The 15305-nt window shown below is 40.5% G+C and overlaps 1 protein-coding gene across 10 annotated transcripts in view; it reads right to left on the reverse strand.

Annotated features, from left to right (window-relative positions):
• Window positions 1-1006: 1006 nt before the first annotated feature.
• ACSBG1 (acyl-CoA synthetase bubblegum family member 1) overlaps window positions 1007-15305 on the reverse strand; it is a 74233-nt gene continuing 59934 nt past the window's right edge. For 8 of the 10 annotated variants that reach the window (XM_044979595.1, XM_044979597.1, XM_044979594.1 and 5 more), the window contains 4 exons: window positions 12621-12838; window positions 9702-9841; window positions 7946-8192; window positions 1007-1319 (listed from right to left, as the gene is read on the reverse strand). In XM_044979595.1, the coding sequence (XP_044835530.1) occupies window positions 1243-1319; window positions 7946-8192; window positions 9702-9841; window positions 12621-12838 (682 nt within the window). In that variant the 3' untranslated portion in view covers window positions 1007-1242. Of the gene's footprint in view, window positions 1503-7945; window positions 8193-9701; window positions 9842-12620; window positions 12839-15305 lie in introns of all 10 variants that reach the window. The other 2 variants (XM_044979596.1, XM_044979600.1) reach the window with 2 other exon arrangements.

Below are 15305 nucleotides of genomic sequence, written 5' to 3' on the forward strand. Positions count from 1 at the left end.
GGAAAACAAGTTTGTTTTGTTTTGTTCCCCCCCCCAACTTCCAATTAGTTTCTTAACTTTGAATGAATTAGTCATTAAACTGAACTAGCTGAATAAACAGAAATGAAGAAAATATTCCCTCTACACCTGCAGAAAAGACTACTGCTGTCAAAATCTGGTTGAGCATTTTAACAAACTAGTTCCAAGTACATGATCAGACATTCCCACCAATTCAATGCTTTGATTGTCTTTAAAACTCAACAGCAAGTGTACTGCTTTGTTTTTAATTTAAATGATTAATAGATGTATTTAGGCTTTAGAGGCTGTCAATTTCAAATTTAATTTTAAATAGTTTATTAAAAAAACATTTAATTTTTTTAAAAAAATCATTACTTTTATCCACTCTGACTCAGGTCCCCTGCATTGAGTGATATAATCTTTGCCCTGGTCTAGGTTTTGATCTTGGGCTGTTATTTCTGATCACCAACTGTCATCACTTAACTCTTTGGGAAATGCTAAACTGAAGTGTCTTTCAGCATGAACCAAAGATTGAAAAAATCTTCATTGTGTTTTTTTGGGATGGTCAATCCAGAACTCACTTGACAAACTACCAGGCTGGAAAGAGGAATTAATAAGGCCACAATGTGTAGCATTTCTTTTGGTATAAGACTATTTAGATGCCCCTCACTGAAAACATTACAGAACTGTTGATTTTTTAATTTCAGTTAGGGCTTAATGGCCATTGATACTATGAGGATGTAGCAGTTTCACTAAGCAGTGCCACTTGATTAGTTATATCTACCAAACATTTGAACTATAATCAATTTACCCTATTACAGAACTATAAAAACTGTAAGGAAATATCAATTAGGGTGTTGCTTAGTCTTCTCTTATTCTTTTACCCAACCTATAAGAATGTGAGCTACATCCTTACAATAAACAGTTATACCCACATTAATATGTCATTAAGTTTAACTCATTTAAGACCAAAAGTAAAATATTCACAATGACAGGGCTGTAGGAATACTTATCTGTAGCAAGAAATTTTATTACTTTGCAGGCAGAATTACAACTAGATCTTTATATGGATGTTTCTCTTCTAATGCCTGTTGCATAGGGTGCAAAACAAACGGTAGGTGTGCTAGCCTAGAAAAGTAAATCCTCAAATGCATTTGTTGGGAGCTGTTTCCTGCAACACAGGGTTGGTGAATTTGTTTTGCTTCTTGGGAAACTTGCAGACAATACTTGGCATGAAGACTAATTTTATTCTTTGTAAAATGAATTAATTTCATCTTTGTATTTTTCAAGCACAGCAGGTCGTTTTAATTTCATCGTAGGACCTAAAACAACATACCACCAAAAAACAAACAAACCAAAGTTGATTACAAGAGGAGAGAGAAATCACAGTAAAGTTACCTAGCTGGAGGATTAATGAGTCCTAGTACATCATTCCTCCAAAGGGACTGACTAGTAGATGTGCCTGTAGCTTCCATGGCTGATCTCTCATAGGAACTGTAGAATAGCTGGGGCAGAAACAGAAAAGTTCAGTCCAAATGACTAGTGGACAAAGCAATGTCAGGCTTCATGAGCAGAGGTAATAAAGTAGCTACTGCCCAATTCAGTAATACTTTAAGAGGACTAATCGAGCTTTCTCGCTTTATGTCCTTGGTTAAAAAGCCCTCTCTTATGGCAAGCCTACACTACTGCTTAAGTCAATCTAATTTGTGTTGCTCAGAGGTGTGAAATCCCCCCGAGCGATGCAAGTTACAGCAACCTAAGTGCTGTTCGCACCAGCACTATGTCGGCAGAGACGCTCTCCCACTGACATAGCTTCTGCCTCTTGCGGAGATGGATAATTATGCCGATGGGAGAGAACTCTCATCGACATAGAGCATCTTCACCAGACGCACTACAGCAGTGCAGTTGCGCCGATGTAGCGCTTCTGGTGTAGACTTGCCCTTAGCAGTGTTGTATCTACTTATTACAAGAGCCCTGGACTTGACATAACCTGCAGCCATCTGTGCACTTAGCCAACATGGGCTGGAAGTGAGGACACCACATAGCGAGAAAGAATTTGGCCTTTCTGCCCAGTTGCAGTGCTACTAAAGGATAGCTGACCTTGGTCTGGGTGCCTGTCTGTAAGGTTTTTTTGCTAGAGTTGCTTTACTGATAAGAAATTGAGAGTTCTTTGCTGTTGCTAGGGAAATGGTCAGCCCATTGGGGGGTTATTTTGAGTTATGCTTTGTTTTGAATTACATATAAGAGTTTAGTTAGTGTGTGTACTTCGGAGAAGTACTCCTGAGAAGATTTCTATGAGCTTGCAGTCTGACAGCTACCTCCCCAGTGCCTAGGAGGAAGGCCAGCCACCAGAAACCTGCTGCTGTCACTGGATACCACCTCAGGCTTCGGGTAACTATATTCTGGGGTGATCTAGGTTATTTCTATTTTAGATGTGTGCTTTGTACTCAATAAAAACAAGGATTTTGGGGTGGAAGCATTTGTGTGTGTACCAATCATTTATCAGAGGGAGGTGCTATCCCCCCCACCACTGATTTGTTTCCTGACACCACCTGGAAAACAGAGATTAGTTACCATACCTCTGGGTTCAAATAACCCCGAGTAACATACAGGGTCGTCTCAAAAACTGCATCTTGCTTTGGGTGAGGTGGTATTTTTGTTTACTTTTCTCTCTATCCCCTCCCCCCCCCCAATCTCATGTGCTATGCATTAAAGACAAAATCATAATACTGAAAGGAGCAAGGAATGTAATAACTCAGCATTACTGTAGCCAGGGCTCAAATGGGCGTTGGGAGATATAGGCTTACTCCACTCATGGAGGCTGTAGGGGATAGCTGAGTCAGAATGGATGGAGAGAAGAAACTGAGTATGCCCTCAGCTACACTAGTCAGGAGGGTGGAAAGAAGCAGATGCAGCCATAGCAGATACTACTATCAAAAAAGGATCCAGTCTCATACGCATGGGATGCATGCTAAGAGTACAATTGGTGTAGATAATCATTGATGATATAAATACAGAGCCTTGAAGGAGAAGCTTAATTTGAACCTGAGACAGAATGAGTCAAGAAACTATTGGAGGGATTTAAGTCAGTGGGATGAGATGTAGTGGGCAGGGAAGGTAACTATGGCTACAGTGTGGATGGATTTGAATGGAAAAAAATTACTCATCAGGGCTGTGAATGGATGCACTATTTCCCAAACCGTTGCCTCAACTTGCAGTAGGCCCTACTAGACAGGCCCCACAATTCACTTATGCCCAAGACGCTTTATTTTTAAAAAAAAAAATCAGCTTCTTGGAGAAAGTCATATCTATCTACTTTGTAAACATGAACCCCATTCCTATAAAGGACACCCCATTGTTATAACCCTATCTGGTTAGAGGAAGGACGACATGCTGTCTGCAGTACTAAAGAAATAGAATGAAATGGATACCACACTGCTATTTTTCTGACATCTCAGTTCAGCCACAAACTAGAATATGGAATTTTGCTGTTCTTAAATAATGTTGTGGGTGAAGGAATCAAGGCCTCAAACTTTTCATCCACCAGCACAGTTCAAATTCACTTGATCAGAAATCACTCCAGTATTAGACAACTGGCACTTGACTTTGGCACTTTTTACTCCTGGACAGTATCCAAGATACTGCTCAAGGCAAAGTTTATAACCTGGAGGAAACTAACACTGAAAAAAACCAAGCTCCCCACATGTATATTAGCCTACCACCTTTGACATATTCCCTTTCTTCCTTTACTAGATGTTCTGTGTATTTGGCAACAATGTAAATCTTTCATACAATATGTGACACATGGCCAGAAAGGGTTAAGTATCCTGCAGGATAAATGACCCAAATTCAACCTTTAGAGACATGTTAGAAAAGTATGTAAATATTAATTAGGGCCACCCTATGTCAGATGGGCTAGAACTCTGAAATGCAAACCTGTATTTAATGTGAGTACTTATATCTTGTTAGAGGTTAACGATGTAACCAAATGGTTCCTGTCTACACTGTATTCTGTTAATTCAGAGCTCAAAAGGAGATATTAACATTCAAATGATCTGTAAACATAGTAATATCACTGTATTCATCTCTTTTTGAAGGATATAACAAATTGCCCATTAATGTTGGAAAACAGGCAATTGCTGTATGTTAATCCATGTAGCTAATTACCAGGGATGCTTAGGAAACAGGTCTACTTCAAAGTCTCTATGTTTGCCTATTGTTCTCCCAAGGACTCCATGCTGTCAAGAGAAGGCCTGAAACTTATAAAGATGTCTTGGGTCCTGATCCTTTTTATCTCAGATATGCTTGATGCTTTATGCAGAGAATCTTGAGTCATAAGACAGATCTCCAGTCCCACCTGGATCACCCTGAATTGTTAGACATTGGACTAATTCTGAACTACAATGCTCACAATCTCTAGCATAAAACTAATCTCAGAATGGTACTCGTGTCTGTATGTATGCTAATCTTTTAACCCGGGGCAGCCAACCTGAGCCTAAGAAGGAGCCAGAATTTACCAATGTACATTGCCAAAGAGCCACACTAATATGTCAGCAGCCTCCCATCAGCTCCCCCCACTCCAACCTGCAGCGCCTCCTGCCCGCCGGCAGCGCCACCAATCAGTGCCTCCCACTCCCTCCCCACACTTCCCGACCACCGCGATCAGGTGTTACGCGGTGCGCAGGAGGCTCTGGTGGGGAGGGGGAGAGAGCGAGGGCATGGCAAGCTCAGGGGAAGAGATGGAGTGGGGGGAGGGCCTGGGGCAGAGCCGGGGGTGGGGCACTGAGCACTCCCCAACACATTGGAACGTTAGCACCTATAGCTCCAGCCCCAGAGTCAATGCCTATGCAAGGAGCTGCATATTAACTTATGAAGAGCTGCATGCGGCTCTGGAGCCATAGGTTGGCCCCACTGGTTTAACCAATACTTTCTTTTAAAATAAATTTTAGCTAGTTAATAAGGATTGGCTGTAAGCATGTATTTGGGGAAGATCTGGAATATTCATTAACCTGGGAGGTAATGTGTCTGATCTTTTGGGATTGGTAGAACTTTCTTATATGATTAATAAGATTATCAGTAATCCCCATCATATTTGACTTAGGTGTCTCAGTGGAGGCTAAGTCTGGGTTACTTTAAGGCAGTGTTTCCCAAACTTGGGACACCGCTTGTGCAGGGAAAGCCCCTGTCGGGCCAGGCCAGTTTATTTACCTACCGCGTCTGCAGGTCCGGCCGATCGCGGCTCCCACTGGCCACGGTTCGCTGCTCCAGGCCAATGGGAGCAGCTGGAAGCGGCACGGGCCAAGGGACATACCAGCCACCACTTTCAGCAGCTCCCATTGGCCTGGAGCAGAGAACCACGGCCAGTGGGAGCTGCGATTGGCCGGACCTGTGGATGCGCCAGGTAAACAAACCAGCTCGGCCCGCCAGGGCTTTCCCTACACAAGCGGCATCCCAAGTTTGGGAAACACTGCTTTAAGGGAACTCTGTTGTTGGTTTCTGGGTAACCAGTGAGGTATTATAGAAGCTGTTTTGTGCTGGCTTGGTAAATCTAAGTATTGGAATATCCACCAGCTTTGGGGATTGTCTGCCCCATTCTTTGCAGTTTTCCCGAATTGAGTAACCTCAGTGTGGCTCCCCTGGGATCCCGGTCACACAATACTTCTTTAAATACTTACAGGAGTCCACATAAATATTCTGTATTTCATTAGTTAGAAGTTAAAGTTGGTGAAGCAAGAAACTAGAACATCTTTCACCAACAGATCTTTAATTATTACTCATAATTTTCCCTCCCCACAAAAGACAGGCCCTGGCTGCCAAATGACCTTGATTTCCTGGTTAATTTTTATGCAAGGTTTACAATAAGATTTTGTTTTCTTTGGTTAAACTGACTTCATTTGATTTTCTTTTAAAAAGAGAAAAAGCTGTGGACACAATTAACAATTATTAAATAGGTCGGCATATAGATTATATTTTTTTTTGTAATTTTGATTCTTTCTCTGGCACCAAAATTGTAGGACTTGTTGAATTTCTTAATTTAAAAAAACTGAACAAGGATAACTTACTAGTATGTTATATGAAGGTTTTTATGAAGCTCCCATATTTCACCAACCATAGTTTAAATTTCAAGTTGTAATATGAATTGATTTTATCTTGGAATGGTTGAGATCCCTAAGATTGTATCAATATCATTATTCTGTAATCTGACAGTGTGAATTGTTATCAGATAATTGCCACTTGTTGGGGAAGAGCTATATAACTCTCAGCTCTTTGAGAAGGTAACAGATTATTTAGACAAAGGAAATGCATTAGATCTAATTTACCTCGATTTCAGTAAGGCATTTGACACGGTTCCACATGGGGAATTATTAGTTAAATTGGAAAAGATGGGGATCAATATGAAAATTGAAAGGTGGATAAGGAACTGGTTAAAGGGGAGACTACAACGGGTCGTACTGAAGGGTGAACTGTCAGGCTGGAAGGAGGTTACTAGTGGAGTTCCTCAGGGATCAGTTTTGGGACCAATCTTATTTAACCTTTTTATTACTGATCTTGGCACAAAAAGCGGGAATGTGCTAATCAAGTTTGCGGATGACACAAAGCTGGGAGGTATTGCTAACACAGAGAAGGACCGGGATATCCTACAGGAAGATCTGGATGACCTTGTAAACTGGAGTATTAGTAATAGGATGAAATTCAATAGTGAAAAGTGCAAGGTCATGCATTTAGGGATTAATAGTAAGAATTTTAGTTATAAATTGGGGACACATCAGTTGGAAGTAACAGAGGAGGAGAAGGACCTTGGAGTATTGGTTGATCACAGGATGACTATGAGCTGCCAATGTGATATGGCCGTTAAAAAAGCTAATGCGGTTTTAGGATGCATCAGGCGAGGTATTTCCAGCAAAGATAAGGAGGTGTTAGTACCGTTATATAAGGCACTGGTGAGACCTCATCTGGAATACTGTGTGCAGTTCTGGTCTCCCATGTTTAAGAAGGATGAATTCAAACTGGAACAGGTTCAGAGAAGGGCTACTAGGATGATCTGAGGAATGGAAAACCTGTCTTATGAAAGGAGACTCAAAGAGCTTGGCTTGTTTAGCCTAACCAAAAGAAGGTTGAGGGGGGATATGATTGCTCTTTATAAATATATCAGAGGGATTAATATTAGGGAGGTAGAGGAATTATTTAAGCTTAGTACCAATGTGGACACAGGAACAAATGGGTATAAACTGGACACTAGGAAGTTTAGACTTGAAATTAGACGAAGGTTTCTAACCATTAGAGGAGTGAAGTTCTGGAACAGCCTTCCAAGGGGAGTAGTGGGGGCAAAAGACATATCTGGCTTTAAGACTAAGCTTGATAAGTTTATGGAAGGGATGGTATGATGGGATAGCCTAATTTTGGCAATTAATTTTGGCAATTGATCTTTGATTATCAGCAGGTAAGTATGCCCAGTGGTCTGTGATGGGATGTTAGATGGGTTGGGATCTGAGTTACTGCAGAGAATTCTTTCCTGGGTGCTGGCAGGTGAGTCTTGCCCACATGCTCAGGGTTTAACTGATCGCCATATTTGGGGTTGGGAAGGAATTTTCCTCTGGGGCAGATTGGCAGAGGCCCTGGAGGTTTTTCGCCTTCCTCTGCAGCGTGGGGCATGGGTCACTTGCTGGAGGATTCTCTGCAGCTTGAGGTCTTCAAACTGCAATTTGGGGACTTCGGTAACTCAGACATAGGCTAGGGGTTTGTTATAGAAGTGGATGGGTGAGATTCTGTGGCCTGCTTTGTGCAGAAGGTCAGACTAGATGATCATAATGGTCCCTTCTGACCTTAAAGTCTATGAGTCTATGAGCTCCACCATTCCTGAGAAATAGTCATCCCAATCTTACAGTACTCCACACCCCTCCTGTATTCACTAAGTATCTCAGGATAGATTAGTGTGCAGAGGTCTTACCAAATTCTCCACCAGAAATGGAGAAATCTCTTTCCAGGACTGTCCATTTCTGAATATGCTGAACACTGGCAGTGGACTTCATGTTGACTCTGTTGATTCCTTCTTGAATGGCCTGGTAAACAGCCTGATCTCTTGTTGCCACAATCTCTGACACTGTAGTGGCTTTGCTGCCAATTTTCTGGCAGAATTCTCTGGCTTGCTCAGTCAGATTGTCAGTAGGATCGGATGTATCTGGGTCCAGAGTACTCTACAGTATCAAGTGACAGAGTTTCAGTATTAATGGCTTGCTCCTAGGGCACTAAGTGTCCTCAATCCCTGCTCAAATCAGTGGGATTTGAGGGCAGCTCAGAATATCAAAACTTAAGTGAAACAGTCCAAACTGCAGTCCTAAATCTACAAAATGGGACCATTTGTAGACTGTTGCTAGATAAGATAGTTTGTCAATTTGGCCACATAATACGAATATGCTGGCTAATATGTGATCGTCATGTAAGTGACGTGATCACATTTGAAACGTCAAAATATTTAACATCGAAAAAGCTCTGTATATACTCTGAATAAGTTACCACTGTGGGTATGTCTACACTGCATTAAAAGTCCTGGCCTGGGTCAACTGACTTGGGCTTGCAGGGCTCAGGCTGCAGGGCTATGAAACTTCAGTCTAGACATCTGGGCTTGGGCTGGAGCCCAGCTTTGACATCCTGTGAGGGAGAGGGAGTTGCACGCCCTGGGCTTCAGCCCAAGCCCAAACCTATTTTTAACCCTGCAGCCCAAGCCAGCTGATCTAGGCTCTCAGACTGGGTGCGGTGGGTTTTTTATCACATTGTAGACAGACCCTGTGTTTTTCCAAATCAATTGCATTGTTATTTCAAGAAATGTATTCAAGATGCTATTTACAAAAATGGATTACTGAAAATTGTATAGTTCTGTTTGATCTCTCGAGACAGGGCTGCTGTTTAAAATTAGAAAAAAATATTTTTTTTACACTTGGTGGCGGGGAGGAATCATAATAAAGGGTGACTAACGCTGGGACACTCGAGAGAAGAAGTTTTATATAATAATATACAGGGCCCTTGTTTTCATTCTGTTACTATAATATTAGCATTTTAACAAAGGATGATCTTTCAGTTGGGCTTGATCCTGTAGCTCAGCTATTCATAATCTTGTTCCTAAATTCATTCTTAGATTTCTTCCCAAAAGGAACAAATAGGTGGAAAATAGGGTCTGTTAGAACGCAAACATTCTCTGTCTTTAGCATAAATTGTAATGAGCAAACATGGCCAAAAAAGCCACTTGTGTAAGTAGCTATGAAACTGTGTTGCCTTTTGTTTGTTACGTATTGAGACTTTAAACTTCTAAGGACTCTGCCTGTCCAGAATGACAACAGCCAGTATAGAGAAGGCAAACGCTGTACTCTCTCATGGAGACTTCACTTCTGCTCTTTCAGGTTTTTCTTAATGAAAGTGAATTTGAATTTTAGACTGAAAGTAAGTCTTGTTTTGTTTATGGAAGAATATTAGAAATGAATGTGAAGTATTTCTTCTGCTATACAGCATAAGGGCTAAATCCTGCTTGCTCACAGCAAATCTACCCATGTGAGTAAAGCCAGCACACTTAGCTCTGTAATTTGAACATTTTTCCCAACACACACACACACTTTCTCTCTCTCTCTCTCTCTCTCTCTCTCAGAAGGTTTTAGATCTCAGGAGTTTAGTGGGGTGTGATTTTGTCAAAATCAACAGTAAAAGTAGTTTACCTTTAAGGTCAGTAACATTGATAAGAACTTCTTTTGATCTCCAATCAACATAGCATTGCTAACAATTGGCAGTTCCTTTTTGACCTCATCTTCAATTGGGATCGGAGGCACATTTTCACCTCCAGCTGTAATAATTAACTCTAGGCATGAAAAGAAACTTATTAGTTGAATTCAAATAATTTCCTCACAGCTGTCTAAGGGGTGGGCCAAACCATTTATCACATTCCTGCTAATAGAAGATACCAGGAATACCAATAGCTTTCAAAGAGAACAAAACTTGTTTAGATGTGAAAATTAACCTTCCTGAAAGACAGATATATCCTTTGCAATATCCCTAGAGGGCTCTCTGTCTCTCTCTGTCTCTCTCTCTCTCTCTCTCTAATAAACACGAACACACACTATTGTGCATACAAAGCAAAACCCTTTATATCAGACTGCAGATAACCTAAACTCTTGGTTAACTGGAGATTCATAGATTCCCAGGCCAGAAGGGACCATTGCAATCATCTAGTCTGACCTCCTGTATAACACAGGCCATAGAACTTCCCCAAAATAATTTCTAGAGAATATCTTTTAGAACCTTGATCCAACCTTGATTTAACAGTAGTCAGTGATGGAGAATCCACCCAAACTGGACCTAATAAAGCAGTATATTTCTATATGTTTGATGAATTTTTGTCCCACATACCACTTTATTATATTGTGGATTTTTATGTACCTTTTCTATGTAAAGGAATTTTTAATTTCATTGGGGGGGGGCAAGAAAAAGAACTTAATCTTGATCATTTGACATATGCAAGTTATTCAACACCCAATTCTGATTCAATCCAAACCACTGCCCTAAACTGTGTATTGTCATCAGCCAATAGGGGCCTTGAAATAGGTGATACAGGGCATGACAGCTATGCATGACATGCCTTTTCCTTCCTGCTCTTGGCATCACATCTGTCATGTAACCTTCCTTCTGATGATGTTGTAAATGAGCCAGAAGTAAATGGTCACAAATATCTACAAAAATGTGCAAGTTTTGTGCGTTTTTCCACAAGTTCCTCCCCATCCTGACACCCAAGCTGATTCAGAATTCCCAGGCACACAGCATTTGGGGTTTTTTTCCTCCCCCATAGCAGGTCATCCTTTGTCCAAAATAGGTCAGCAGGCAGTAGATCCAGCATACATTGCATTCTGCAGCTATCATAGGTCAAATAGGTTCCTTGGGGAAATTCTACCTTCAGGTAGACCAGTGCAAATCCAAAGTAACTGTACTGAAACCAGCATAATTACTCAGGATCAGACTCAAAGTGATGGAGAATTTTACCATATTCCTTGGTAATCTGTTCCAATGTTTAGTTACTCTCACTGCTAAAAATCTGTAAATGAAAGCAGAACTTGGTTCCTTTTTTCCAGTTTTAAAAACAGTTAAAGAAAATTTATTTCATCTGATCACTAAACAAAAGGCATTTTTTGGCAATAGAATTTGCTTGCAAAAGAATTCTATGGTGTTTTGTTCCTTTAGGAGTAAAATTTTCAAAACACATCTAAGTCACTTAACGGACTAAGTGATATTTTTGAAAATACCTAAATGACTTAGACACTTCTGATAATTGTAACCAAAGATTAATTATGACTCTCTAGGTGTTACAGATAACCTGGGATTTTCAGCAGTTAGGCTCCCTTCAGTGCTATCTGGCATTCATTCTCTTTGTGCTCTAGTGTTGGTAAGCTGTGAAAAGAAAACCTTTTCACAGCTGGCACCATAATAAAAAGCAACCTTAAAACCACCAAGAGGGGGCAGGCCAGCACAAGCAAGCACATGGAGAGGGATCTTTAGAAGAAGCAGATGGCACAGAACAGCCAGGGAGTAACTGAGGCAGACCCGAGTAGGGCTGGATGAATAATGGATTTCTTGGTTTGCAGCCAATTAAGGTATAAGTGCAATGCAAACATTAAGATAATCGAACTGGGCCACTTTGTTAAAGAATAACAATGTGGGGAAAGGAAAAGTAACCAGAAAAGGAAAAGGCAGAGAATTAAGGGAGGCCAAAATGATCACATTCAGTGCAGGCTAATTATAGCATCTAATAAAGCCCACCAGGACTGACTGCATATGGTAATGTTATCCTGTTAAAAATTCACCAGCAAGTGCAGCTACCTCCCTCATGATTCATCTTGTCTTCTGGGATTACAGTTACTCATTACACAAGATAGTTTAGGAAGCATCTGAACTGTGACAAAATATCACCCATCTGAGTATGTATCTTGGAAGAGAGCATCCAGGCAAACAAATGACCAAAACCTTCCCATGGCAACATTTCAAGCAAAATACTGTCACCAGACCCAACTATTCCTCTTTGTTTTAACTTATCCTTCTACCCTCAAAAATTAGGAATGTTCAAATGGTCTGGAAACGCAGAGCTTACAGCCATCTCAGATGTCCAGCTCCCACATGGCAATAAAAGTACAATGAGTTTTCCTATTTCATTAAGCACCCTCTTCTAGCATGTAGCCCCATGATTCAGAACTTAATATAAAACATAGTAATTGTCTAACATTATTGTCTGAATATTTTGATCAGTAAGTAAGGCAAAGGACTTAGCAAGATTCAAATCGGGATTGAACATTTACATGGATAACAAAATATCCAGAATTATTGTTAATGTTAACAAAATGAATATTGGAAGGGAGATGAAACCTCATGTTGCAATGCTTAAGCCAATCTCTAAGGATGAGACCTTCCTGGGAGCAGATTCTCTCACATTTACTTATTGTGAGGTTTCCTCTGAAGCACTTGGTGCTGGAGTTGGAGACAATCAGGTGGACCACAAGCCTGATCCAATAAGGCATTCCTATGTGCTTATCTGTTGTATGACTGAACAACACTGAATAATTACTTTAAAATGTTGGGAGGAGACTGCTTTTTACCTTTAATTCTTCCAGTAACATAGAGGAAGCCGTCCTTGTCTAGTCTTCCCAGGTCTCCAGAATGCAACCACCCATCATTATCAATGGCTTCTTTTGTTTTATCCTCCATATTTAAATAACCCATGAAAACAGTTCTTCCCCAGAAACAAATTTCTCCATTGCCATCTGCATCCTCATTCACCAGTTTCACTTTGCAGCCAGGCACTGCTTTGCCACAGCTACAAGGGAACAAGAAAGAAAAGATTCATACGGAGTGCTAGAAAAGCCAGATAAAATATAGAGCGAACCTGTACAATAGCTCATCTCTAAGACCTTGAGAAGGTATAAACAAACGCATTCCCATCATTGTTAGAAAGTTACAGGCCAGAATCTCAGCCGATGTAAAGCAGCAGTGTAAATAGAGTTCTACACATTTACACCAGCTGTGTTGCTACTTAAGTGGACTTTTTGTTTCTTTTGGCACATTAAAACACTTCTCTGTTTGAAATTTCACATTTGCACATTATTCCCTCTTAAGTAGGCCAGCCCTTCGGTTTAATAGTTGTGCTCTGCACAGCATGCAAGAGACTGGGTTTGACTGACACCCTGGGCCAAAGTGTGGTGGAAGCAACATGCTCAGCTTCTGGTATGAAGTCTGTCTTGAGCTGGAACACAGAGCCTTGAAGATGGGGAAGTAAAGGAAAGAACAAAGAGAACCTACATTTCCCAAGTCTCAGTCCAGCACTATATCCACTAGACAACACCGCCTCTCAAGTTCAAGGCTCTATGGATACTGTATCAAGGTGAATCTAAATTTTACAGCAAAGCAATCTGGAAATACTGTAGCAGCTTTTCATACATTAAAAATAGAGCATTTTACTGAATTGCATATATATTTGATATTCAATCCATTCTGTCTTTTCCCAATTTTCTGTTTTCAATTTGTTGCAGATTTTTGTAGTAAAAATGCATAAATATGTGGTAGAAATTGACAAGGGTGAAACTAGAAGTTTTAGCAGCTGGGTCCAGTGCAATAAGAGTTTTTGCCACCTAAGTAGATGTGGAAGGCAACTTGGGACTGTGGGATAAGAGCACATTGACGTTTCTGTCAAAATGATCAGCAATGAAACAGTTAACAGTCTCAATATTGGAATTGTGCCTCTTTAAATTAATCAGTAGGAGAGTGAGAATTAATAGTCTGGAGAAACTACAGAGTACTTGATAGTTGTGTGGATATACATTAGCCAGAGATATAAATAATTACGAATGCAGACTGAGCATCAGCTCCAGATTTTTTCAGAATTCGATGATGAACTACATTGTTGCACACAACTTGACTGCACTCATCTCTTCTTGACAGATGCTAAAGAACATATCTGCTTTGGAATCTGATATCTGCTAGTAATTTGTATATCAAAAGCCTGATCCTGCATTCACTGTACACTCAATTTCTCTTGGGCAACAAAAATGTATAGCAGTGCTGCATTTGGACTGAAACTTTCCTGAAGTCTGATATTCATATGCTAGTGAACATCATATCAGACAGAATATCCAGAATATCACCCCACATTCATTCTAATCTTTCATTTACATTTAGGATAATTGGTTGGTAAAATAAGGTTCTAGGAAGGCGCCTAGTTCACTAAATCACTTTGCAGCATAAATCACGCAGGAATGAATTCCACAATCGCGCGTGTAATCTGTTCAATCAGGCTTTGCGTAGCTGCCCTGTTCAGGAAGTGGAGGGAAAAATGCAGCCTGATCCAGGGCAGTCTCACCCTTTTCTCTGCCTATATGAGGTTCTTGGCCAACTGAACCTGGGAAGAAAGACCCAGTGGCTTCTTCCACTGTTCAGCCCAACACTCTTTTCTGTATCAACATATTCAGGGCTGGTCTGCTCACGTCCTGGGCCTGCAGCCCCTATGCAATCATTCTACTCAGGTTCCTCAAAGGTTGGGCAAGGGTTTGGGATGAAGGACAAGTACCACCTATCAAAGCTAGTACAGCAAACCATGTGTTAGCCTTTTAATAATGGGACTGTGTTAACTTCACCGATGTGTTATTGGGTCTCAACATTTAAAATTACAGCAATAATAATCATACATGTAACAGAATGATTCAAATCTGCGTTAATGCAGGGCTTCTGCAGCATGCAGAGCCTTCTGCCAAGGGGTGAATATCATCCATATAGGGTTAAATCTAAGCAGCTTGAAGATTAATAATCATCCACCTGGTGTTACGGTTTTAAACAAGGTTTTCATATTAATATTTATATGAAAGCTAGATAAAATCAATACTGTCTTTGCAAAGTTATTACAGACAGGTAATCTCATAGTCTGGGTGCACACAGCATTCTGGTTTTTACAAAGAACTCAACAAAGCTGAATGCTGAGGAAGAATCAAGAGCCCTGGTTTAAGCAAGAAGGACATTTGCTAGCCTTATAAAGAGTGTTTCATAGGATGTTGTTTTTATTAGACTGTATTTATTTACACTGAAATACACAGATTTTGACTGTAAAAGAGAAGACAAAGACTTGGCAAATTCACAGAATAATGTGTAATTCTGTACCACAACTTAATTACCCAGAAACTGCCATAAAAACAAGGAGGTGAAAGAGGGAGTGGGAAAGAAAAACAGTGGGAACAGGAGGCATCATGGGCATTCTCATGTTAGCAGGATTGTTTGGTTTCTGCATGTAAAAGGTT

Source organism: Mauremys mutica, chromosome 11 (assembly GCF_020497125.1).
Source record: "Mauremys mutica isolate MM-2020 ecotype Southern chromosome 11, ASM2049712v1, whole genome shotgun sequence".
NCBI lineage: Eukaryota > Metazoa > Chordata > Testudines > Geoemydidae > Mauremys > Mauremys mutica.